This window comes from Gigantopelta aegis, chromosome 3 (assembly GCF_016097555.1).
Source record: "Gigantopelta aegis isolate Gae_Host chromosome 3, Gae_host_genome, whole genome shotgun sequence".
Lineage (NCBI taxonomy): Eukaryota > Metazoa > Mollusca > Gastropoda > Neomphalida > Peltospiridae > Gigantopelta > Gigantopelta aegis.
Window position 1 is genome coordinate 95475336 of NC_054701.1, and position 27581 is coordinate 95502916.

Here is a 27581-nt window from a genome sequence, read left to right on the forward strand (position 1 = left end):
TGAAGTTAGTTTACAGCGTATTTTAAACCAGGCTCGAAGTGATTTTGTCTGTAGATCTTGTATAGCCATTGTGAAAGTTACAGTGTATGATATGTTACTGCCAAGATAGCAGTAACATAACACAATTTGTAGTAGAATGGAGTTATAGATAAAATTGTAATTTACAAACTTTTGTGTAGTGCTACCAAAAACCATAACATTTGTCTTATCTGGATTTAATGAGAGATCCCAAGTGCTGTAATAGGTTCCAAGCTTATTAAGACGGTGTTGCAGACCAGCTTGAGTTGTAGAAAATAGCAGGTCATCCGAAAAGAGTAAATGTGGGATTTTTGTATCCTCTAATTCAGGTGGATGAATTTCTTCTGACTCAAGATAGTCACCTAGATCATTAACATAAATATTAAATAGCAATGGGCTCATAACACACCCCTGTTTGACTCCTATATTCGAAGGTATCTTAGAGGACAATCCATCAGTAGTTTTTATAATATATTGAATGTTACGATATATGGTTTGAATTATCTTCAATGTGCGACCAGTACGTAACCCCTACCATCATTATAATTAATTTACAGAGTGAACCATTTCGCCAGATTGAATCAAAAGCTTTGTTAAAATCCACGAAACTAACACAGCTTGCGTTTAGTTGATCTGTATTTATTGATACGGGTTTTGAGAATAAAAATATTATCCGATGTTCTGTGGTCGGCTCGGAAGCCATGTTGAGCATTATTTAACAGACAGTTGGTCTCTAAGTAACAGGAAATCCTGTTATTTATTATCGACAAAAATGTTTTACCTAGACAGCTACTCAAAGCAATTCCACGATAGTAGCTAGGGATGTTTTTGTCCCTTTTTTTTTGTATATTGATATGAGGTATGAATCTTTCCATGATCCTGGGAAATATCCAGACCCAAGGATAATGTTAAATAGTTTATGAAAGTGATCTATTAAACACCATGATGAACATTTTATCGTTTCATTTAGTACAAGGTCGGTGCCAATTGATTTATTAACTTTTAAGCTGTTTAACTGCATTTCTGATTTCATTTACATATCTAGATTGCATTACCAAGGGCAGAGACCGTAGATAAATCAAAGTATTTGATTGTTCTATTAATTATTTCTTGTTGGTGGCCAGTTGATGGACCTTTGCCGTTGAGTGATCTAAAGTGTTCTTCCCAGCTTTTAATATCAATATTATCGGAGGAGCCTTGATCAGCTGAGGTCAGTGATTTAATCACTTTCAGATATTCTCTTGGATTTTCATTGCCAAGTTGTTCTAGCTTGTTTAATATTGTTTTAAAAAATGTCTTTTCTTTAAATTTAAGAAGTTTTTTTTTTGCATTGTTTCTTCATATTGTTAAATTTGATGATTAGATCTACTTTAGGGAGTATTGTATTTAATTTGTGAACTGAGTGTGTTCAAGTTCCTCCGAAGAAGTTTACAGTTCTGGTCGAACCATTTACGCTTTCTTTCTTCTTTTTTTTCTCTCTTTTTTGGGGTAATACACGCTTTACGTAGATTGAGGTGAGCAGCTTCTGAAATTAAATTTGTGAAATCACCACATGCCTCATTAACATCGGATTCTTCATAAGAATAAGGTTACATAAGAAATTGTTCTAACTGCTGACTCGAAACAATTTTGGGAATTTTCATCTCAGACATATTTAGGCCTATATGCTTTCTTTTTAGTATGTTGTACTTTTTTGTTAAATGTTTTTTTTAGATGGGGTATGATTTGTTTTAATAAATCTGGTGTTAATTTTAAGTATCAGAGGGCAATGATCTGACTAAGTAGGTGGATGAACATAAAAGGAGTGTATGGTGTACATGACGTTTCCGTTTTAAGAATGCTGGAAAATTCTAAAGCAAAATTGCTTTTGAAATGTTTTTATTTGAACATTACTAATGCACCTGAATGTGTTTGAAAAACATCTTGTGATTAAAAAATTGTACCTTTTACGAAATTTGAATTTAATGTGAAATTACGGTAAGATATGCTATGTTTATTATATATGAACCCAAAACAAGGGTGAGAAAAGCGACTGTCGTCGACCTCGCCACCTGGTCGTGACGTCACGATCGTGACCTTGTGGAACTGCGTGAGGACAGGGTCAAGGAAGTAAACATGGCGACAGGGTAAGTGTTGGATTCTATATAATACACGATTGGTGACTGGACTAAACACTAGTTCTCACCGTACACCACTTGTAGCCATTTCTCTCTGTGTTGCTGCCTGTAAATCAATACTCATAATGATAGTAATGTATCAACGAAAAGGTTGCTCTCACGTCATTACTTTGTGGTACGATTCCTCGGCACACGGGTTGTAAGGATCCACTCATAAATGTACGACACGAGAGTTGCCCCCTTCCCCCACCCCCAGTGCTGAGGCAAATCCTCAAATTCGTAAAAAACCGGAAGAGATATTCGGGCAAAATTAATTGGCCTGTATTTTGCACCATGTATTTCCATCATTCTGCCCACAATACTGTCGACGACAGTCACTTTTCGCACCCTTGTTTTGGCTTCGTACACAATAAATATAACATATTCAGTGGTAATGTTTCGATATTATATATTTGACAAAAGGTACTTTTTATATTTCTTTCATCCAGAATTATGAAAAATAAAAACATACCGACGTGTAAACAACGTCGTCTGCTGGTAGAATTTTGACAGGGGTCAAGGTTAGTAGACCAGTTTTTATAATTTTGAAGTTGAATGACGTCATTATTCCAATGACGTAACTTACATATCCTTGAAATAACACTAAACTAGGTAGGCTACATGACGTTTCCGTTTTCAGAACGCTTGGAAAATTCCAATGCAAAATTGCTGTTGATTTTTTTTTTACATTATTAATGCACCTAGATGTGTTTGAGAAACTTGTAATTAAAAATGTTTACCATTTACGAAATTTGGATTTCAAGTGAAATTACGGTGCTATATTTGTTGTGAACGAAGCCAAAACAAGCCACAAGGGTGCGAAAAGTTGTAATTCGTTTCCAGCCCTATTTACTATTTGGCAGTAATCTTAATATGAATGGGCATTTTCGTTTAATTTCGGGCAAAAATTAGCCTATTCCCCTACAAAGATGGGAGCCCTATGGATCCACTAGCTATTTAACAGTTTTAGTATTGGTTAGAAGGCTTAAGACGTTTCTTCAGAAATAACAACGGGCTCCGCCCCTTCCTATTTCTGAAGAAACGTCCTAATGCCTTCTAACCTATACTAAGACATTTCTGCAAAAACGTCTTAAGCCTTCTAACCGATTTATGGCCCGTTCACACCGAAAACGCAGAACGCAGCGGTTTTCCGCGCGGTCGCCGCTAAACTAATCGCTCACTACGTGATTGCATTTAACCGTTCATACCAAAACCGCGCGGTAAATTCTCTGAACGGAAAACGTCGCGTTTTCCCGCTGGAATCGCTCGTCGACCAATTGGAGCGCGTTTTCCGCGCTATGTTCTTGTCCATTCTGAACTGATTTGAGAGAAATTCAAACACAAATATGACTACAGATGTAAAGTATTAGGTAATATACCAAGTTTTCACAAGTCAATAGACGATTACAAACGAAATGATGTTAAAAAAATAAATTTGGGAGTGAAACAATTCAAAGATTTTATAAGAATAAGAATAAGAATAAGAATAATTTATTTGCATAACACCCGAATATGGGCAGAGCAAAAATAACAATATAATATACATTTATCTGCAGTAACAATAACATAAATATGCATTAATTACATGAACAAACATCTGAATCAACAAATACATATGTAATTTAAGCCTTATTATTAGTGATATTAATATTTAGGTAAAAGCAAATATTGTCAGAAGTGTAGAGCCATAAAAAAAACCCATCAACTATGGCGTTCGTGAATTATTTTTCACGAATCCACACACCCTCGTACATTCTCCATTAGTTTATACAGACGTGAAATGCAAACAATTTGAAATTACTTCCAATTCATATGCTTTCACGCAACTTAAAGCATCTCTTTACAAAATTGCAAATGATAGGGCATAATTCCGGAATATTGTTGCGTGTAAGAAATAAGAATGTTTCATTATTAGTAAAAAAAGAAAAATGTGATTCTTGTTTTATTATTTTATGATGTAAATCATTTCTAAAAGCATTATATATAGGGCACGTCATAATGAAATGATATTCGTCTTCAACTTCTAGGGGACAGTTGGGACAATATCTCTCATTCGCAGGGACAGGTGGTTTCTTGTATCTTCCCTTTTCAATCATAAGTGAATGTGAACTCAAACGAAGCCTACTAAAAGCTTTTCTGCTTTCATAATCTTTGGTATGTAATAAATAGAACTCGGCTGAACTCGAAATTTGTTTGAATGACATACATGTGCGCATTTTATTACCATATTTGTTAGAATTTTTGTTTGATGTTAGCTGTGTCGTAATATACTGCAAAAAGTACTGCTCGCATTTAATTACGATTTCACCTAAAGTGCATGCAGTCGGTAATTCTGGAGTTGATGATGATGATAACTAGTTTAACGTGCCCATATACCACTAGGGTTTCGAACACGCCCATCCCGAGTCCGACCTCCGATAAGATCGGTGGCCTGACTCGGGATGGACGGGTGTGTGTGTGTGTGTGTGTGTGTGTGTGTGTGTGTGTGTGTGTGTGTGAAAATGGGCAGAATTTTTAAAATAGCAATTAGTAAAAAAGTTAATAGAATAAATAAAAAAAATAAAAAAAGGTTACAAGCCAAAAATAAAAAGAATTGACTGCTCGGCCGAATATTTATATAATTTGGAGCATTTTAGAAGGACAGTCCAAAATTAAATAAGAGAAAGAAGAGAGGATCGGACTATTTAATAATATTTTAAAAAAAGAGAGTAATTTCGACATAAAATTTTGAACGCAGATCTAAAAGTTTAAAGTCCGATCAATATGTCCACGCGAGTGGCCTCGTTAAGGCCGTTTGGGTGCACAGCTTAAAGGGACGAGATGGGTTGCATCCCGTCAAGAAAACACCTAGATTGACAGTCGATAGACGTTGAAGGTGTAGTGCTGTGCTGAAATACAGATCTTGAGAAGCCGGATCCGTCTGAGCGAGAGAGAGTATCAGACTAGGGTATAGTCCAGTCGTCATGGGTTGGTATAGTGGTGCGGACGGGCCCGACTCCGGAGGATACGAGATGGTATCACTATAAAGCAAAGTAAAGTCTAGAAAAAGAGTAGTAGGGGCCGACCCCGCTTCCTGTTTCTTCTTAGAGTGGGGCGGTCAATCTTCCAGTGCTGCTAGGACAGGCTCGGACATGTAGAGACTAAACGCGAACAACCGTGGCGTTCTGCAGAATGGCCGTCATACGAGTCACGAAAAAAACCAAGTCGACAGTCAGACGGAGAAATGACGTGGAGGCAAGGAATCTCGCTAAAAAAGAATCCAACCTGGTGGTGCAGGCTGTCGAAACGAGAAGCGTTCCAGCGTTCAATCAGTTCCAATGGCCGCATACATCCCAGTACAAAACTTCATTTCGCTGACAAAAACAACGAAATGAAGGACCCCCAAGTCGAGGACACGAAAGCACATGCAGTGTGCACACGCGAAACAAACACGTCTTACCGCGTGGAGCTCCAGACTGGGAATGTCTGGAGTTGAAGATAGATGCGTAGGAATTCCAATTAGGTTTGCAGCATTAATAAGTTTAGCTACCCACGACGGTTTGTTGTTCTGAGCTGACTCTGAGCTATCAATAAATGCAGCAGTTAACAGTGGGTTGTTTGAAGTCTGGATATGTAATACATATTTAAAGGCATTAATAATTATATCATACGTCAGTGGCAATCTTCCTAATTCTGCTAATGCTGCAGCATTACTGGTATATTTATTGACCCCCAAAATCCATTTACAGAATTTTATGTGTACTTTTTCTACATCAAGAGTAAAATAATTTGTGTTACAAACTTGTGGTCCCATATAACAACATTGGTTTAATTAATGTATTGAATAGTTTAATGCAAATATTGATAGGTGGATTGTGTTTGAGAATTGATTTTAATAAGTGATTTAAAGATTTAAGTCCTTTGTTTTTTAAACACTTTACACCAATGTTGAATTTACCATGGCTGTCTATAGTGATACCCAAATATGTGTAGTCATTAGATATGTTAATTTTGGAGGTGAATTAATTATAGTGAATAAATTATTATTTGGCTTATTTATTTATTAATTTTATATAATAGTATTTTAAATGTGTTTCAAGGAATGTACCGGTTAATATAATACTTATTTTAACTACATTCACCCCAGATAAAATGTAGTTTGTGTACTCTTTCCACCTATGTAATACATAAATAAATAACATATCGGAAAAACATATAGATAGATCAGTCCCAAGTGGTAGTTTCATCTTTTGTGTGGGAAAATATGTAGTTATTTTGTGTGTTTTTTGAAGTTTTTCTTATAAAAAAAATTATGACCAGTGCAAATGTCGATTTTTAAAATAACATATATTAAAATATTTCTCAAAGGGTTCCATGGCAACGGCCATTAAGGTGCCAAAAAAGGGGTTTTATGGTGACAAAACGTTAAAAATTAATATCTCAGGATTGATATGAAATATTCGGGTTCTTTCAATGGCAAACCCATTCTGAGATACCATGGCTCCCTTCACACGCGTCTCCAAATGTTATAAAGATAAAATAATCATGAGGTAAACTGCTGTTGCGTTAGATCTAATTGTGTTTTGATAAATATATTAATACCAAATCCTAAAATTCAAGCGAAAACGATAGAGATATTCGAGCAAAAGTAGCTGGACCGTTTTTTAGAACATCGACACTGTCCTTTTTTCGTGTTACGCAACACACCCAAAAAATTGTGACGGTAGATATGGACCTATATAACATGTGGAAATTACAGTAGGATAATGGTTTGCAATAGATTCCGAGTAAGTAATCGCGTGTTTTATTAAAAAATGTGGTAATAAATAAAGATTTTAAAATAACAAATGACCATGTGATTTAGCAGGTCGGGCTCTCCGTTGTTTTTGTCTCAAAAATCGTTAAAAGTAGTATCCAGGCCTGTTGCGCCCCATGACCTACTTTCCGTGACCGTGACCTTGATGATCTTGCCACGTCACGACCTTGTCACGTGACCCGGCCCAATCCTACTGACCCGGCCCTGACCTACTTTACTAACCCGACCCTGACCTACTTAATCTGACCTTGACCTACTTTGAGGAACAACGCCCATAACCCTTGAGGTGTTTGCGTCGCAGGATTGAACCACCTCGGAGGATCCATTCAGCTGGTTGAGTTTTTTCTCGTTCCATCCAGTGCACCAAAAGTGGACAAAGGCCTTGGTGTGTAAATGTCTGTGGGAAAGTGTATGATCCCTTGCTACTAATGAGAAAGTGTATCGAGTTTCCTTTCTAAAACTAAACATTATGTTTGACATCCAGTAGACGATGATTAATAAATCAATGTGCTCTAGTGGTGTCATTAAAAAAAAATTCTGCCACTTCTAAGGTCTCGGCCCGACACCACATAGTGTATTTAATTTTAGCGCGCTGGATGTTGAATGGTTAACTACTTACATTCGGCATGTTTAGATTTTCATTGTCCATCGCTTTCATTGCACCTATTGTACCCGTGTTAAAACCTGGCAATACAAATCGCAAATTGGGAATTTGTGTGATCATTCCTGGAAAATATCAGTCAGATATTCTGTGTTCTCTTCATGAAAATCATCCTGGAATTGTGCAAATGAAATCTTTGGCAAGATTACATGTATGTTGGCCTAATATGAACACTGACATAGAACAAAAAGTGAGCAAATGTAAATAATGTCAGCAGCAACAGCCAGTCATGCCAAAGAGTACAGCTAATGCATAGATTTTGACAGCTAAGCCCTGACAAAGAATACATGTTGATTTTGCTGGGCCATTCATGAAGGAAATGTTCATGATTGTAGTGGAAGTGCATTCGAAATGGATGGAAGTGTTTTGTGTGACCAATAACAACGACGCACACGGTACAACACATTGCGAAATCTCTTTGCAAGTTATGAAATTCCAAAGCAGTTAGTTTCTGATAACAGACCGCAATTTGTTTCAGAAGAATTTGAAACATTTTTTAGAAAAAATGGAGTGAAATACATCAAATCAGCTCCATTTCAGCCAATTTTGAACGATGAGGTGGAAAGAGCTGTTTGTACATTTAAAACTGTCACGTCAGGAGTGACTGAGAGCACTTTATTCCACAGTTTCTCAACAGAAATAACAAACAAAACAAATTAAAGCTGTATTCTCAAAAATTTACAATCTAGTGATCACTAGTCCTAAATTAAATTATAAGTATATCAATTTTCTGGAAATGAGTTCTAAATACAGTTCAGTTTAAATAACATCAGGCACCAATTCTTGAAAACATTAGATTAAAGATTTTAAACACAGAATACTTGAAACCACAAGTCAAGTATCTATCAAGGTCATTCAGCCCTTGCAGCCCATGTTCAAGGTCGTCCAATTCACCCCACCAGCATCAAGGTAATATATATCAAGGTCGTTCAGCCCATGTAACCCATATTCAAGGTTGTCCAATTCTTGTAGCCATCCAGGTCGTCAGCATCTACAAGATCACATTCTTGTCGACCCAAGTGGTGTTAAAACACTGCTGGTAACTGAATTAATCAACTCGAGCTGTGGCCAAAAATGGTGCATACTCTGCCGTTCCACATAAAACACGCATTTCCAGTAAAATAAATTAATCTGTGCTATATATTTAGGAAGTGTTTTAACATCCTATACCAACTAGGCCAATTTTACAGCATACCTACTAATTATATCATATACAACAAAATACAAATTTCATTAAAATTGCAATATAAACCCGCTAATTGTATCGTCCATGGCCCTGTTTCGTTGGTTTTGTCGTTTGTGTTTAACAGTACGTACATTTGAAGATTTCTGACGTCGTTGACTTTTGCATGGAGAAATTAAACAAATGTCTGTCACGTTCACAGAAATGTTCGTAAAAATAAGATTAAAATAAGCAAAGAAAGATCGAACTTAACCTACTGATAAACACAGCACATTTCTTAATACTTTTTTTTTAATGATTTTCGAAAATTGTGATTTGAAAAAAAAACAAAAATTTTTTTATGTCAAGTCGTGATGTGTAAAAACCATATTTTCACTCATTGCTTCGCAATTCGTGAAAATATGGTTTTTACTCACATCACTCGTTGACATAAAAATCGTATTCGAAAACCCCCATGAAATAGCCTCTATGTATTAAATGAAATTGTTGAAAGTGTTTCATTTTCAGGGTCAGGGTAAAGGTTTAACGTGCGTATATACCACGAAGGTTTCACACACGCCTGTCATGGGCTTAATCTCTGACATTCGCCAGTGACTAAGTCCAGGACAAGGGGGGGGGGGGGGGGGGGGGGATTGAGTTTGAATTGTCGGAATTTGGAATACAAGTATTTAGTGACGTCCAGCGAGAGCGCGGACCAAATAGTAGGCATCAAGTAGAGACCGAGAATGGGTCATGCTCTGATTGGCTGAATTTCGATTCCTTCGGTTCTACCTGGAAAAACCTAAGTCATTTTCAGCAGCAATTTTTCGTCACTGGCAAGTGGTTTCGTTCGCGTCCGCGTGGTACAGCTCCGTTAATAAATTGTTACCGGCCTCGGTGGCGTAGTGGTTAAGCCATCGGACTACAGGCTGGTAGGTACAGGTTCGCAGCCCGGTACCGGCTCCAACCCAGAGCGAGTTCTTAAGGGCTCAATGGGTAGGTGTAAGGCCACTACACCCTCTTCTCTCTCACTAACTACTAACCAACTAACAATTAACCTACTGTCCTGGACAGACAGCCCAGATAGCTGAGGTGTGTGCCCAGGACAGCGTGCTTGAACCTTAATTGGATATAAGCACGAAAATAAGTTGAAATGAAATGAATGAAATAAATTGTTAACAATTATTGTCTGGCGTTATTTTGATTATTTGGCTATATGGTTTAACATGTCGGCAAGATAACTGCGGCTCGGGGTAAAAGAACACACAGAGGGTACATAAAAAGCCATATAACCCGAGAGATGCTTCTACAACTTATATTGTAAGTACACTCATGTCACCTTAGTCTGCGCGGCACAATAGTCTGCGCACGTTAATGACGTTACATTACGTCTTGAAACAAGTGTTGGGGTATGTTTGTAAACAAACAAACAACGTTAATTTAATTCACAAAACCATTGTTAAAACAACACATCTTGATTGTGAATACATGTATAAAACTGGTCGATAACACTTTTATTGAAAAAACCTCTGAATTAATGCACTAAAAGTATACTTTTGCCAGCCTCAAACAACGTGTTTTTCTATCACCTGTCAACACGTGTCTGTCAACGTTGTTGTAGCCTAATGATCAACCTTGCATATCAACTTACATAAATTTATATAGAAGCTTCAATACATACCTTATTGTAATTTATGAATCCATAAATGAAATGAATGTCTTATTTTATCTGTTGAAGTAAACATCCAAACATATTTTGAATTTCCCTCCGAGTAACACAATGCAAAATGGCTGCACACAGACTGAAGATTGCACGTACAGCATGACCTATTTTAGCTATAGTCTGTTTCAAAATTATCGTTGATAGTCCTATATGTCTAACGAACACTATTTGTGCTCATTTACACAGTTAATAACAGACAATTTTTGTTGAATAATGATCAAATATTTTTACATTGGCTTTTTTTTATGTTGTCATTTTGTGTTGTCCAAACTAAGGAGCACGGAACACCATTTATTTATCTCATTTGCACAATCTAAATGTTTCTGAAACAGACTATAACAGGAAGTTTTTGTTATTTAGAACATATAAAAGTCGGATCCATTGTTTGTTGCTGTTTTATGTAAACATTAGCGACAGAAGTGGTTGTTTTAATGTTTGCTGCGCAGACTTATGTGCCGTCATGCAGGCCAGTAAATGCAGGGGGGTCCCACTAAAAATACGCTCATTACTTGAGTTTAAAAAAACATTAAAATTAAAATAACTTTAGTTGTAACACGTTTATTTTTCCATTGTACTGTGGCGGTGAAACAAATATTTTTAAAGAAATATTTTAACTTTAAAATATAACACAAATGCTTAGGTGCGCAGACTTATTGTCCGAACCAAATTGTTAACAACTACGAAAAATTACTTTCCTACCTTTAATTGCCGTTAGATTTCCTCCAAAGTTTGTCCAGACACAAATCTTAAAAAACCCATTACAATGACACAGATTCCACATACCAGATAAAAAAAAGATAAAAGATAAAAACTTTATTGCATATAAACATTCCACATACGGAACTGGATGCAAAACATATGCATAAACAAGAAACAAACAAAATGACTAAATAAGTACTAATTATGGGCAATACATGTATAATCGTGAACAAATTTGCATACCGCACCAGCACAGGCTAGATTTTGGTTTTGCATAATATATATACATTTTTCTTGCAATCTCACACTTTTAAATAGGTAATTATGGAAAGTTAGATATGCATATAATTTGACACGTTGACTATTATATTTCTTACATATTGTGATATGATGGTATTCATCTTCAATTGCATTGCAGTGGTCACATAAACGTTCTTCCACTGGAGTGAAGGGTTTTGTATGGCGGCCAGTCTCTATTTTTAATTTGTGGTCACCGAGACGTAATTTAGTAAAAGCTTTACGGTGTTCTGGATGTATACAGTGTAATAAATATGGCTCTAGTTGAATATTGTTTTTATATAATTTGTACGTTCGCATCTTATTACTGGATTCATCTCTTTTGGCTGGAGCTATAAAGTTTTCTTTTAAAATATTGTGATACTTAGTTTTAATTATATTTATAAGATGAATGGGATAATTGACAGTGCTTCGTTTTTGATTCAACTCACCAATGTAATAATATAATTTGTGAAGCCAACCAATATTTTTCTTTTCAAGGCTTGTGCGTTCAGAGAAAGCATGTTGTAAAATAATGTTGTCCGTAGTTTGCATATGGGAGTAAAAATGTAACATTATTTTTACCACAGACAACAGGAGTGGGTACAAACCTAGCTCAGCACTAGAGGCCCAATTATGGGTACGACTATTAACCAGATGATAACTATGTCACCTATATCGACTTCGCTGAGACTGCGCATAGGGCAAAAAGCATGTAATTTTGTGCCAGCTGCCATTTTGACTTTTTATGGAATATTCTTCAAGAGGGGTGAAAGGATAGGACTTAATCTAACAACGTCATAACATGTTATGATATAAAAGCAAACGTGATGACGTCATATTATTATTATTTTTTTTATTATTATTAATTTTGTTTAATGATACCACTAGAGATCATTGATTTCATATTAATTGTGTCACATACTTTGGAGGCTTTCACCCCTCTTGAAGAGTATTCCATAAACAAGCAACATGGCAGACGGCAGAAAACTGCATGTATTTTTCCCTATGCAATCTCAGCAACGACGATATCGGCGACATCGTTGCAGTCTCATGTGTGGAATCTATATATTTGTAGTGGGGTTTTTTTGCGATTTGTGTCTGGACAAACTTTGGAGGAAAACTAACAGCAATTAAAGGTAGGAGAGTAATTTATGGATCACTGGTCGGTGCAAGTGGTTTACACCTACCCATTGAGCCTTGCGGAGCACTCACTCAGGTTTTGGAGTTGGTATCTGGATTAAAAATCCCATGCCTCGACTGGGATCCGAACCCAGTACCTACCAGCCTGTAGACCGATGGCCTAACCACGACGCCACCGAGGCCGGTAAACCTTTACAAATGCTATGGATATTTGACTGTAAACTTACTTATTAAGACCTGAAGAAGATATAAAGCCTTTGTTTCATTTTTCCTTTAATGAGTTTTGAACTAACAGTGACCGATTTCGAAACGGGACCAAATTAGATGTGTGATGTCTGTGTATGTATCGTCAACGACCCTAACTGGGAAAGAGTTCGACCCGTACCCCTCTATATCAAAGGCTCTAAAGACTAATCCTAACACTAAAACTAACCGTAACCATTATGCTTCCAACTCCGTTCACTTTGTTTTCTCGTGCACGGTTCCCGCAATTAACATCCGATTTGTTGTCTGCATGTCTTTCATTTGTGACATTTTTCTTAAAATCGCACGCCCTAGTTTCATCCCGCGAAAATTAATTCTAATTTTGGTTAATCTACAAAACTGTAACATACTTAGATCATGTTTTTATAAAATAAGTGAAAAAGCAGGTTTTATATCGATAAATACTATGGGAATCCCCGTGACCCAATTACTTGAAATAATTTTGAAAGTTAGTATTCTGATGTCGCTCGAAGCACAGAAATGCCTATGTCATGACACATTTCCCAGAGTGCACACAGACTTGAGGTGCGTTCTTTTCACCTCTCCTGGGCATGTTCCAACTGTTCTGTCCTGGACAGCAAACGGAATGAGTTTGGAACAAGAAGTTACTTTACCAACATGGGTGCTTCTCTTGAGGAAGTGTCTGCTGCAGCAATCATGATACTTGAATCGGAATAAGACGATAATGATAGTCCGTCACTGACCATGTTGACTATACTGCAGTGTTTGAAATAATAAATTTTATATATAAACCGCAATTGGCCTACATTTGCTATTCGGCACCGGGTACTAGTGGCTAACCTATTGTTATTAGCAATCAGATGCACCGTTTATTATTGTTAGTAGTAGTAGTAGTAGTAGTAGTAGAGGAGGTGGGAAGGCACTTCCCCTCCCAGGACGAATATGTAAGGTTTTTTTTGTCCTACTCTATTTAAATAAAGGTAACAATATAGCTTGTGCCCCCCACCCCCACCCCCCAAGGTTGTATCCCTTCTCCAGATATCGTAAGACTTAGCAAAATTATTGGTTTTAAGGGTTTGTAACGTTTTGTATTGAGGTACTTGTCTGAACTTTATTGTTAATGAAAATGTTCACGAACTGTGAACAAAAACCTCACAAATGAACGACAAGCAAATGACAACAAATCGGATGTTGATTGCGCGAACCATGCACGAGAAAACAAACCGAACCAAAAGTTAACGGTCACGTGGTATACCAATGTCTGTGACGTTGAAACGGGAAGATCCCCTCGAAAAATAGATTAGACCGTGTCTGCTCAACGTTTTTTTCTCAGATGCGCGTGCGTTTTTAAGAAATACAAAAAATGCATTTTGTGGTATTACAAACACCAGGATTACGAGGATTACCAAATAACACGGTGAATGGAAATGTATATTCTAAATAATAAAATGTAAGTAAAGTGCAATTTTATTTGTGAGAAAATGGGTTTAATAGCGAAAAACAACGGCGTAATGGTTAACAACTAGGGCGTGTCCCTTTAACAATTCTAGAACATTTTCATTAACAATGAAGTTCAGACAAGTATCGTCAATGTCCCTAATTGCGTTCTGTTTGCAACTCCGTTCAGTTTGTTTTCACGTGAATGGTTCACGCAATCAACATCCTATTTGTTGTCTTCTGCTAGTTCATTTGTGAGGTTTTTCTTAACAGTTCAGGAACATTTTCATTATCAATAAAGTTCAGAAAAGTAAGTATCTAAATACAAAACTTTAAAAAAAACACCTAAAATCATTAATTTTACAAAGTCATTTTTGTTTATTCCTTAAAATTACATGTACCGATATCGGGTCCACATTGACACAGAGAAATTGACTTAACATGGATGAAGATTAATTAACATTCTGTGCGTGTCACGTGACCTCAAACGTGCCAGATCAACAAGATCAAATCATTTAATTTTTATGATTTTAAGCCCCGTTAGAATTTGTTTTCAATTATTATATTCGATCTGCAAAATGTATGCTACATTTTTGTGCCTCTACTGTAGTGAATAGTATTCATAATCCATTCATAACAATTGTAAATAATTTTGAGTGTATAAATTGTGTTAATTAACAATCAGTTCATTAAAATATATATATTTTTTTACAAACTATTCACAAGTGTTAGCAATGTGTGTTGGTAACAAGCAGGTCTCACCCTTAGCCCGAGTACTTTGACTGTAAGAGAGCTAGACGGACATTTGGACAGTTATATACGCTCTCATTAATGAGAGCACTTCATTAATGAGATCGTATAACTCCAAATGTTCGTCTAGCTCTCTTACAGTCAGAGTACTCGGGCTAGGCTCACTCTGTACAGTGCCAAATTAGCCAATTGCTAATTTTTATACATAATGGCTACAAAATTTAGTCATTGGCTAATAAAATATTCCTCAAATTAACCACATTTTAATAAATTTCAAGAAAATACTCTTAATTTTAGAAAATTGGCTAAACAAAAACTTGTTCCAGTGTGAGCCCTGATATAAATGCGGACAGGACCAGAACGCATGACAAACTGAATATTTCCTTTAAAAAAAAAAAAATTAAACGTGTTCATCAACTGTGCATATTTAAGAAACATATTTTTCATGTAGCGGTACGATACTTTTTGCAAACACATGCGCCTGAACGCAGTTAAAAACGTTGCACTCTGTCCTGTTTACTGGAGGGTGCTTCGCTTTTGTTTAGTAGAATGGATTTGTTTTACGTCCACATTGTTGATTTTTCACGTTAACTAATTGCAATTTATTTTGTTTCACATACTGTAGCGGAAAAATGTAAAATAGATTTTCCGTAAATATCGTATTCATGTTTTTGTCATTAGGTGAACACAGTTTGGGACGTTGATGGTAAGTATCTAAACAGAAAACTTTACAAACACCTAAAGCCATTAAATTGACAAAGTCGTTTTTGTTTATATATTCCTTAAAATTACCGATATCGGTTCCATATGGCTCGTAGAAATTGACTTAAAATGGAGGAAGATGAATTGACATTCGGTGCGTTACATGACCTCACATGTGCCAGATCTACAAGGCAAAAATCATTTAATTTTTATGATTTTTAAGACTGTTAGAATTTGTTTTCAATTATTATATTCGATCTGCAAAAGGTATGCTACATTTTTGTGTCTCTGCTATAGTGAATAGTATTCGTAATCCATTCATAAAAATTGTAAATAATTTTGAGTGTATAAATTATAATAAATGTTAATTAACAATCAATATATGTATATATAAAAAAGGATATTTTACAAACTATTCACTGGTATAAATGTAATGCCTATCGGTATTGGCATCAAGTGTTGGCTATGGGTGTTGGTAAAACGCAGACCGGACCAGAACGCTTTACAAATTAAATTTTTACTTAAAAAAAAAAAAAAATTAAAGTGTTCGTCAACTGTATTTAGTTAAGAAACATAATTTTGTCATGTAGTGGCCTTAAAGATGGAAAATGACGAACCACACATGCGCTGTACGATACTTTTTGCAAACACATGCTCCTGAACGCAGTTAGAAACATCGCACTCTTTCCTATTTACCGGAGGGTGTTTCACTTTCACTTACTAGAATGGATTTGTTTTAAGTTCACGTTGTTGATTTTTTATGTTAATTGACTGCATTCTATTTTGTTTCACGTATCTGGAAAATGTAGAATAGTATTTCTGTAAATATAGTATTCATGTTTTTGTTGTTAGGTGTATATATCTATTATGCAATGTTAATGCCTGTATCTTTGTGTCTTTATGGGCTGGATTTAGCTCAGTCGGTTGAGTGCTCGCTTGAGGTGCTTGCGTCACAGGATCGAACCACTTCAGTAGATCCATTCAGTTGATTTGGTTTTTTCTCGTTTCAACCAGTGCAACACAACTAGACACTTGTTGTGGTATGTGCTTTCCTGTCTGTGGGAAAGTGCATATAAAAGATCCCTTAATTGCTACATTAGGAAAAATGTAGTGGGTTTCCTCTGATGACTAAGAGTCAGAATTACCAAATGTTTGACATCCAATAGCCGATGATAATCAATGTGCTCCAGTGGTGGTGTTAAACAAAACAAACTTTTTCTTTGTGTCTTTGCATGTATGTGTGGACACGTGTGTGTTGTAAGTGTGTGTGCATACTGTGTTTGCGTCCCGTGTCATGCTGTGTAAAGGAGAAGAGGAAAGTGTACTTAACAACACCTCTCTCAACATGTTTAAAGTACAGCCATTTTAGTGTTTAATTTAGTTTCACAATTCATCTCGAGTGTTTGACAGGAAACTCGATACTGCCACAGCAGCAAGGAATCCTTTTGAAAGATTTAGTACAGACAGGTAAGCACATACATACCATGGCCTTTTGTTATATACCAGTTATGGGCAGTTGGTTGGAACCGGAAAAAGTCTTTGTTTCACAGAGGGAGGTGTAAACTGTGATTATTATTATCATCATCATAATTAATATTATTATTTTAGAACGACACCAGGCTATGCTGCGGGAGGATATGGGGGAGCACCCCCTGGACAACCTGCAGCACCGTACCCCCAGGGACAACCTCCAGCACCGTACCCCCAGGGTGGACAACCTCCAGCACCGTACCCCCAGGGTGGACAACCTGCAGCACCGTACCCCCAGGGACAACCTCCAGCACCGTACCCCCAGGGTGGACAACCTCCAGCACCGTACCCCCAGGGTGGACAACCTCCAGCACCGTACCCCCAGGGTGGACAACCTCCAGCACCGTACTCTCAGGGAGGACCTCCAGCACCGTACCCCCAGGGTGGACAACAAGGTGGTGAGTGGTGTATATACATGTACCTTGTATAACGGTTTTGGTTTTCACCATCTGCTGTTAAACTCATGACATCATTATCGAAGCCAGGCTTAGGAGCAATGGGGGGGGGGGGGGGGGGGAGGGGAACACCCAATTACACTGCCCCACACCCAATTGCACCGGCCCACACTCAATTACACCGGCCCACACCCCATTACACCTGCTCACACCCCATTACACCCCCATTACACCGCCCTACACCCCATTACACCGCCTCACACCCCATTACACCACCTCACACCCCATTACACCTCCTCACACCCCATTACACCGCCTCATACCCCATTAAACCGTCCCACACCCCATTACACCACCTCACACCCCATTACACCGCCTCATACCCCATTACACTGCCCTACACCCCATTACACCGCCTCACACCCCATTACACCACCTCACCCCATTACACCGCCTCACACCCCATTACACCGCCCCACACCCCATTACACCGCCCCACACCCCATTACACCACACCACACCCCATTACACCAGCCCAAGGTCGGTATTGCTGTAGACTGTTTTATACATGGAGGATTTCAGCGCAGTATCAGGTAGTGATTATTTACAGTTACTTTTGTTGTTTTTCAACAGGTCCGCAAGCTGGTTTTCAGGGCCAGTACCAGGGGGAGGTGCCCAACACGGATCTCGATGATGATCTTGATGCGAGACCTGCTGAAGCATTAGCGCCCCCTATCGACAAAATGGACAGAGTGAACGGATACGAGAACGCTGGTTTCAATAGTGGTTAGTAGTACACTGGCAGATACGAGAACGTCGGTTTCAATAGCGGTTACTGGTACACCACCAGTTACAAGAACGTTGGTTTCAGTAGTGGTTAGTAGTACACTGGCAGTTAGGAGAACGTTGGTTTCAGTAGCGGTTAGTAGTACACCGCCAGTTACGAGAACGTTGGTTTCAATAGCAGTTAGTAGTACACTGGCAGTTACGAGAACGTTGGTTTCAGTAGTGGTTAGTAGTACACCGCCAGTTACAAGAACGTTGGTTTCAATAGTGGTTAGTAGTACACCACCAGTTACGAGAACGTTGGTTTCAATAGTGGTTAGTAGTACACCACCAGTTACGAGAATGTTTCAATGGTTTCACCGCCATAGTGGTTAGTAGTACACCACCAGTTACGAGAACGTTGGTTTCAATAGTGGTTAGTAGTACACCACCAGTTACGAGAACGTTGGTTTCAATAGTGGTTAGTAGTACACCACCAGTTACGAGAATGTTGGTTTCAATAGTGGTTAGTAGTACACCACCAGTTACGAGAATGTTGGTTTCAATAGTGGTTAGTAGTACACCACCAGTTACGAGAACGTTGGTTTCAATAGTGGTTAGTAGTACACCACCAGTTACAAGAACGTTGGTTTCAATAGTGGTTAATAGTACACCATCAGTTACAAGAACGTTGGTTTCAATAGTGGTTAGTAGTACACCACCAGTTACGAGAACGTTGGTTTCAATAGTGGTTAGTAGTACACCACCAGTTACGAGAACGTTGGTTTCAATAGTGGTTAGTAGTACACCACCAGTTACAAGAACGTTGGTTTCAATAGTGGTTAGTAGTACACCACCAGTTACGAGAACGTTGGTTTCAATAGTGGTAGTAGTACGGGAACGTTGGTTTCTATAGCGCTTAGTAGTATGAGAACGTTGGTTTCAGTAGTGGTTAGTAGTACACACCAGTTACAAGAACGTTGGTTTCAATAGTGGTTAGTAGTACACCAGTTACGAGAAGTTTCAATACGGTTAGTAGTACAGCCAGTTACAAGTTGGTTTCAATAGTGGTTAGTAGTACACTGCCAGTTACGAGAACGTTGGTTTCAATAGTGGTTAGTAGTAGTACACCATGCCAGTTACAAGAACGTTGGTTTCAATAGTGGTTAGTAGTACACCACCAGTTACGAGAACGTTGGTTTCAGTAGTGGTTAGTAGTACACCACCAGTTACGAGAACGTTGGTTTCAATAGTGGTTAGTAGTACACCACCAGTTACGAGAACGTTGGTTTCAATAGTGGTTAGTAGTACACCATCAGTTACGAGAATGTTGGTTTCAATAGTGGTTAGTAGTACACCACCAGTTACGAGAACGTTTGTTTCAGTAGCGGTTAGTAGTACACCGCCAGTTACGGGAACGTTGGTTTCTATAGCGCTTAGTAGTACACCGCCAGATATGAGAACGTTGGTTTCAGTAGTGGTTAGTAGTACACTGGCAGTTACAAGAACGTTGGTTTCAATAGTGGTTAGTAGTACACCGCCAGTTACGAGAACGTTGGTTTCAATAGCGGTTAGTAGTACACTGCCAGTTACAAGAACATTGGTTTCAGTAGTGGTTAGTAGTACACTGCCAGTTACGAGAACGTTGGTTTCAATAGCGGTTAGTAGTACACCGGCAGTTACAAGAACGTTGGTTTCAGTAATGGTTAGTAGTACACTGCCAGTTACGAGAACGTTGGTTTCAATAGTGGTTAGTAGTACACCGCCAGTTACGAGAACATTGGTTTCAGTAGTGGTTAGTAGTACAATGGCAGTCACAAGAACGTTGGTTTCAATAATGGTTAGTAGTACACTGGCAGTCACGAGAACGTTGGTTTCAATAGTGGTTAGTAGTACACCGCCAGTTACGAGAACGTTGGTTTCTATAGCGGTTAGTAGTACACCGCCAGTTACAAGAACACTGGTTTCAGTAGTGGTTAGTGGTACACTGGCAGTTACAAGAACGTTGGTTTCAATAGTGGTTAGTAGTATACCGCCAGTTACGAGAACGTTGGTTTCAATAGCGGTTAGTAGTACACTGCCAGTTACAAGAACATTGGTTTCAGTAGTGGTTAGTAGTACACTGCCAGTTACAAGAACACTGGTTTCAGTAGTGGTTAGTAGTACACTGGCAGTTACAAGAACGTTGGTTTCAGTAGTGGTTAGTAGTACACCGCCAGTTACGAGAACGTTGGTTTCAATAGTGGTTACAGCGGTTGCAAAACGAAGTACTAGTAGGTGTTGGAACTGACCGAGTAGGAGTTGGGGGTTTATCGAGAGCTACAGACACTCAGTAATGGGGGCACACGGGGGGGGGGATGGGGGGGGGGGGGCTCTACGGGCCGGAGTCTGTTACCACAGAAGTGTACAATGTAGTCCACTTGTAATGCATATACATGTAGTTGGTGAAATTGTTGGCCCAAGAATAGAACAAGCATGACTCAGTGGTTTTCCGTTTAAAAAAAAGAAAAGAAGCTATTTTCCGTTTCATGTTTTTTTGTAAATTCCGTTTCGTTTCCGTTTCAGACTACAATATGTAATTAACAACTGAACTAACATAAGTTGTGACAAATTAAAGGGTCCGAAAATTGACTCAGTGACTGGTGTCGACATGCGTCGCTATTTCTCATTAAATCAAAGTAAGCCTACATATTAGTAGCGAAAAGTCACATCAGGAGCAAAGCCTACAATTATAATAACTACATAAAGCATGATTGTCCAACAATTAAGTGCACTGCTTTATTCAATGGGGCTTAGGGTTTACAAAACGTAAACATTTATTTTATCATCTCTTTGACATTCTAACGTCGTCTGCAAATTGAAGTGTGCGCATGACACAGCGGAAATAAACTAACATTGCAACATTCAGCCAGCCGGTTTTTTGCTAAACGTTTGCAAACCTATTTTGACTGGTGGTTCCCGAAATGGTCATTCGGTTTAATGTGTAGCGTAAAAATCTGTCTTCCAAGACGAGCGTTAGCGACAAACTGCTAGCTAAATTTATTCCTGGAAAAAAAACTGTCCCATCTGCGCAGGCGCAACAGACTAAGCAGTAAACCAGCCCCAAGTTCAGCCAGCCAACGTTTCGCTAACGTTCGAGAAGTATTTGATTGGTTCCCAATGTGACCATTTGGTTTACCGTGAAGCGCATAATCCAGTCTAGCGTTTGCCAATAGTACTGCGCACGGGTCAATCGTCAGTTTTACAGCATGTGGCAATAGTAAAATAGTATTAATTTTTTCAAATCGTAATTCCGTTTCCAAATGTAAATTCCATTTCACAATGGGAATTCTGTCCGTTTTCCGAGATCGCGGGAAATCACTGGGTCTACTGTGCACATGAATCAAAACAAAATATATTTTAAAAACAAAGGCAATGAGCAATAATGGACGCTGTATTCGTGGGAAATTCAAAGTTTTCCTGAAGAAATTAACCCACAGAAGCCGAGCTATACATTCAGACAAGAACCAAGAAAATATGAACTGGAGTCTGAGCAATTGGGGCGAAAATAGACGTCGGAAATGAGGGTAGTAAACGTCGCATGCGACGCGCGACGCCTTGTTTTGCAACCACTGGGTTAGTAGTACACTGGCAGTTACGAGAACGTTGGTTTCAATAGTGGTTAGTAGTACACTGGCAGTTACGATAACGTTGGTTTCAATAGTGGTTAGTAGTACACTGGCAGTTACGAGAACGTTGGTTTCAGTAGCGGTTAGTACTACACTGGCAGTTACGAGAATGTTGGTTTCAATAGTGGTTAGTAGTACACCGCCAGTTAGCAGATAGTTCCGTGAACTCCACAAATACACTTACTGTTCATCTATCATCACATTACCACTTAGCATCATCTCACTGATCAAAGAAAGAAGTGTTTTATTTAACGACGCACTCAACACATTTTATTTACGGTTATATGGCGTCAGACATATGGTTAAGGACCACACATACTTTTTTAGAGGAAACCCGCTGTCGCCACATAGGCTACTCTTTTACGACAGGCAGCAAGGGATCTTTTATTTGCGCTTCCCACAGGCAGGATAGCACAAACCATGGCCTTTGTTGAACCAGTTATGGATCACTGGTCGGTGCAAGTGGTTTACACCTACCCATTGAGGCTTGCGGAGCCTCGCTGATCATGTCTCACTTATCATATTATAAACTATCATTATATTTGCGTGAATCTCCGAATCCGATTTGTGCCAGGATTCGTGCAAGCATAAAACATCCAAATCTATTTGGATTCGCATGAAATTTTTCCACAAATTTATTAAATTTATTTATTAAAGGTAGTAAAACGATACCGAATTAACAAAATAAAATAAAATAAAAAATAGTCTGGTTATCAAGCTTCAGTTTAAACTGGCTTCAAAAGCATAGCATACATTTGAATCTGTGCATGTTTGAAACATAGTCTGGCCTGGAGCTTTTTAGTAATTCTAGGACTCAATTTTTACATCCCTATTACTATACTCGACCAAGTACTTATAAATTCAAAGATCTAATGCAAAACAAACGAATCAGTACACTAAAGAATTTAGCAAAGTTTATAAAAGTAATTATGAATGCATTTAAACATCCTTGATATTTCACATCCCCAACTTCCAGAAGTACATTTTACATATATATTGAACATTAATTTACCAATAACAATTTTAACTAGTTCTACCAGCTAAACAGTTTATATATTTGTATTTTTATGAATATTCACATCTTTATGTTGTATGCAAATGTTCATAGGAATTAATTCACAATCATTGTAATTTAACTTTTGTATTTCTCTTTCATCTTGTCACATGTTTATAGAAATATTATGTATATATTCCTTCTATGCCCTTGTGCAACGGCCAGAGAGGAAATAAAGTCTTGTCTTGTTGGCCCATTTCTATGAACCAAATTGCCAACGAAGATAACCCAAAGGAACATGTTTGTTGAGTTCTTACATAATAACAATAGACAGTAATTAAGTGTTTCCAAATTTAGTAATACATCAAACATTTCTATGTTAGTTCGCTGATATTATATTTCTAACCTTGAATTACCTGCTCTTTTTATCACTTGTCATGTTTTCACTTAGCATCATGTTTTCACTTATCATGTTATCACCTATCATCATGTTATTACTTATTATGTTCTCACCTATTAGCATGTTATCACTTATAATGATGTTGTCACTTAGTATCATGTTTTTACTTGGTGGCATGGTTTCACTTAGCATCATGTTATCACTTACCATGTTTTCACTTAGCATCATGTTATCACTTGGCATCATTTTATGACATAATTTTATCACGTATGTATCAATGTTATCAGTTATTATCATGTTATCATTTGTCATCATGTTTTCACATATGGTGTCACGTATCATCATGTCACTTTTGCTACTACTTATGTATCATGTTATTACTTAGTTATCACTTATAATGTTCTTAGCACATATCATCACTTATAATCATGGCTATTTTTATATATATATAACTATTGCATGGTATATACTTCTATGTCTACATCTGGTTAATTACAGCGTATTTACCGCCGCCATCTTCTGATCATTCTCAACAACCTTCAGCTCCAGAAAGAAGAGAGTTCCAAAAGTATATATTATGTTAATTAGTTATCTCTAATTGTTTGCTGTATAGCATGCATATTATTGTGTCCATTGGAGTCGGCAGCTAAGTATATAAATTATGCTATGTTAATCAATTCCTCAGACTGGTCACTCTCTCTCTCTGTTTTCTGTCTGTCTCTCTCTCTCTCTGTCTCTCTCTGTTTGTCTCTCTCTCTGTCTGTCTCTGTCTCTGTCTCTCTCTCTCTGTTTTCTGTCTGTTTGTCTCTCTGTCTGTCTGTCTCTGTCTCTGTGTCTCTCTCTCTCTCTCTCTCTCTCTCTCTCTCTCTCTCTCTCTCTCTCTCTCTCTCTCTCTCTCTGTGTTTGTCTGTCTGTCTCTTTTGTCTTTCTCTTTCGGTCTCTCTTTTTTCTCGCTCTTTGTCTCTCACACACACACACACACACACAGACACATGCACACAGACACATACGCACACACACACAGACTATAATTGACACTCATTATAAAAGTACAAGTTAGTGATGACAAGTACTACTTGTTGGTTTCAGCTCGCCAACAATCACAGAAGAACAAGCGAGAGAAGCGTTGCTAGGTTACGTGGCGGAACACTGTTGCTATGGAGCGGGTGCTGCCAAGGAGATGAACATTAAAGACCTCAAATTGTCCAGTGCCTTCCATGTTAGTGTTTATCAATGAATAGTTTCTTAAAAATCTATTTGTGAGAACATCGTCAGAGATCGACCATGTAACATGCCGATATTCAAGTCCAAGTAATTTTATAAACATGTACTGCCCATATCAAGGTTCAAGCACGTCTATGCCATGCCCAGTCTGTAGTAGGGTCAGTGGCGATATCCAACACAAGTTGGGGATCGATTTAAAGACATCCCATTGGCTGTTACATAGTGATGACGTTCACGTCAAATTCAAACCTTTAACACAAATAATACCGATTGCTATTGATGTACACAAGTTAACTATGCAAGCGATATCATCGTAAATAACCGTAGTAATGTGTAAACCGGTTGTTTTGTGGTGTTTTTATATTGAATATTTACATTAGTAGACTATTAACTCCCTTTTGCTGGTTAGACACATTTTGAAGCAACTGGTAAGATAAATAGACTATAACAGACTGATGATATTGGTTATCAGCTTTATCTTTTGAAGGAAGGAGTAAAGGAGAAATGCTTTATTTGACGTTATTGTGTGAAGTCAGGCTGGCCAACTCCACGGGGCCAATAACATAGCCTGCAAATTAACATAGGTAGTGGAGGAAAATCATCTTTCCCCCAACTTTTCGATACTGTTGAGCTAAAGAAGCAGGATGTATGATGTACATAACTCGGGACTTCATTTTTGTAAAATGTTATATTTGTCATGTCAAAAAAAACATTTGATGTGACAAATATAAGATCTTTAACAACTCTTTGAGGAGTTGCAGGATGGGAACATAATGTGATCAATTTCTGGGTTACATCACGAGATTGATATCCATATTACATAACGTGATAAATTTCCGGGTTACATCACGGGATTGATATCCATATTACATGATGTGATCAATTTCCGGGTTACATCACGGGATTGATATCCATATTACATGATGTGATCAATTTCTGGGTTACATCACGGGATTGATATCCATATTACATAACATGGTTATATCACGGGATTGATGTCCATATTACATGACGTGATCAATTTCTGGGTTACATCACGGGATACATCACGGGATTGATGTCCATATTACATAACGTGATCAATTTCTGGGTTACATCACGGGATTGATATCCATATTACATAATGTGATCAATTTCCGGGTTACATCACGGGATTGATATCCATATTACATAACATGGTTATATCACGGGATTGATGTCCATATTACATGACGTGATCAATTTCTGGGTTACATCACGGGATTGATATCCATATTACATGACGTGATCAATTTCCGGGTTACATCACGGGATTGATGTCCATATTACATGACGTGATCAATTTCCGGGTTACATCACGGGATTGATGTCCATATTACATGACGTGATCAATTTCCGGGATACATCACGGGATTGATGTCCATATTACATGACGTGATCAATTTCCGGGATACATCACGGGATTGATGTCCATATTACATGACGTGATCAATTTCCGGGATACATCACGGGATTGATGTCCATATTACATGACGTGATCAATTTCCGGGTTACATCACGGGATTGATATCCATATTACATGACGTGATCAATTTCCGGGTTACATCACGGGATTGATATCCATATTACATGACGTGATCAATTTCCGGGATACATCACGGGATTGATATCCATATTACATGATGTGATCAATTTCCGGGTTACATCACGGGATTGATATCCATATTACATGATGTGATCAATGGAAGGAAATGGTTTATTTAACTATGCACTCAACACATTTTATTTACGGTTATATGGTGTTGTTGATATGATAAATTCACATGATAAAGGTTGCATTAGGTGACCAATGTCCAATTGACTTCTCTCTTTCCAGTACACCCTAGAGACATATGGAGAAGCTAGATCATCGACATGGGTCTGCGAACCGTTTACAGGTTAGTTTCTGCATAATTACTTTATTCGCTAGTTGCCTTACTGACTAGTTACCTTACTGACTAGTTACAGGCTAGTCACCTTACTCGCTCGTTACCATACTGGCTAGTTACCATACTGACTAGTTACCTGACTCGCTAGTTGCCTTACTGGGTTATTACGTTACTGGCTAGTTACCTTACTCGCTCGTTACCATACTGACTAGTTACCTTAGTGACTAGTTACCTTACTGGCTAGTTACCTTACTCGCTCATTACAATACTGACTGGTTAACTTGCTGACTAGTTACCTTACTCGCTATAGTTACCTTACTGGCTAGTTATCTTACTCGCTAGTTACCTTACTGGGTAATTACGTTACTGGCTAGTTACCTTACTGACTAGTTACCTTACTCGCTAATTACCTGACTGACTGGTTACCTTACTGACTGGTTACTTTACTCTCTATAGTTACCTTACTGGCTAGTCACCTTACTCGCTAGTTACGTTACTGGCTAATTACGTTACTGGCTAGTTACCTTACTGACTAGTTACCATACTCGCTAGTTACCTTACTGACTGGTTACCTTACTGACTAGTTACCTTTCTCGCTATAGTTATATTACTCGCTAGTTACCTTACTGACTTGTTACCTTACTCGCTTGTTACCATACTGACTGGTTACCTTACTGGCTATAGTTACCTTACTGACTAGTTACCTTACTGGCTAATTACCTTACTCGCTATAATTACCTTACTGGCTAGATACCTTACTCGCTTGTTACCGTACTGGCTAGTTGCCTTGCTAGCTCGTTACCATACTGACTAGTTACCGTACTGGCTAGTTACCATACTGACTAGTTACCTTACTATAGTTACCTGACTCGCTATAGTTACCTTACTCGCTCGTTACCTTACTGACTAGTTACCTGATTCGCTATAGTTACCTTATTCCCTTGTTACCTT

General features: G+C 38.0%; 1 protein-coding gene across 1 annotated transcript in view; it reads left to right on the forward strand.

Annotated features, from left to right (window-relative positions):
• Positions 1-2103: 2103 nt before the first annotated feature.
• Positions 2104-27581, forward strand: part of LOC121369396 (protein SSUH2 homolog) — a 71526-nt gene continuing 46048 nt past the window's right edge. Inside the window, exons 1-6 of the mRNA XM_041494475.1 lie at positions 2104-2144; positions 17356-17675; positions 18306-18458; positions 23998-24067; positions 24589-24718; positions 26579-26639. Of these exons, the coding sequence (XP_041350409.1) occupies positions 2134-2144; positions 17356-17675; positions 18306-18458; positions 23998-24067; positions 24589-24718; positions 26579-26639 (745 nt within the window). The 5' untranslated portion in view covers positions 2104-2133. The remainder of the gene's footprint in view (positions 2145-17355; positions 17676-18305; positions 18459-23997; positions 24068-24588; positions 24719-26578; positions 26640-27581) is intronic.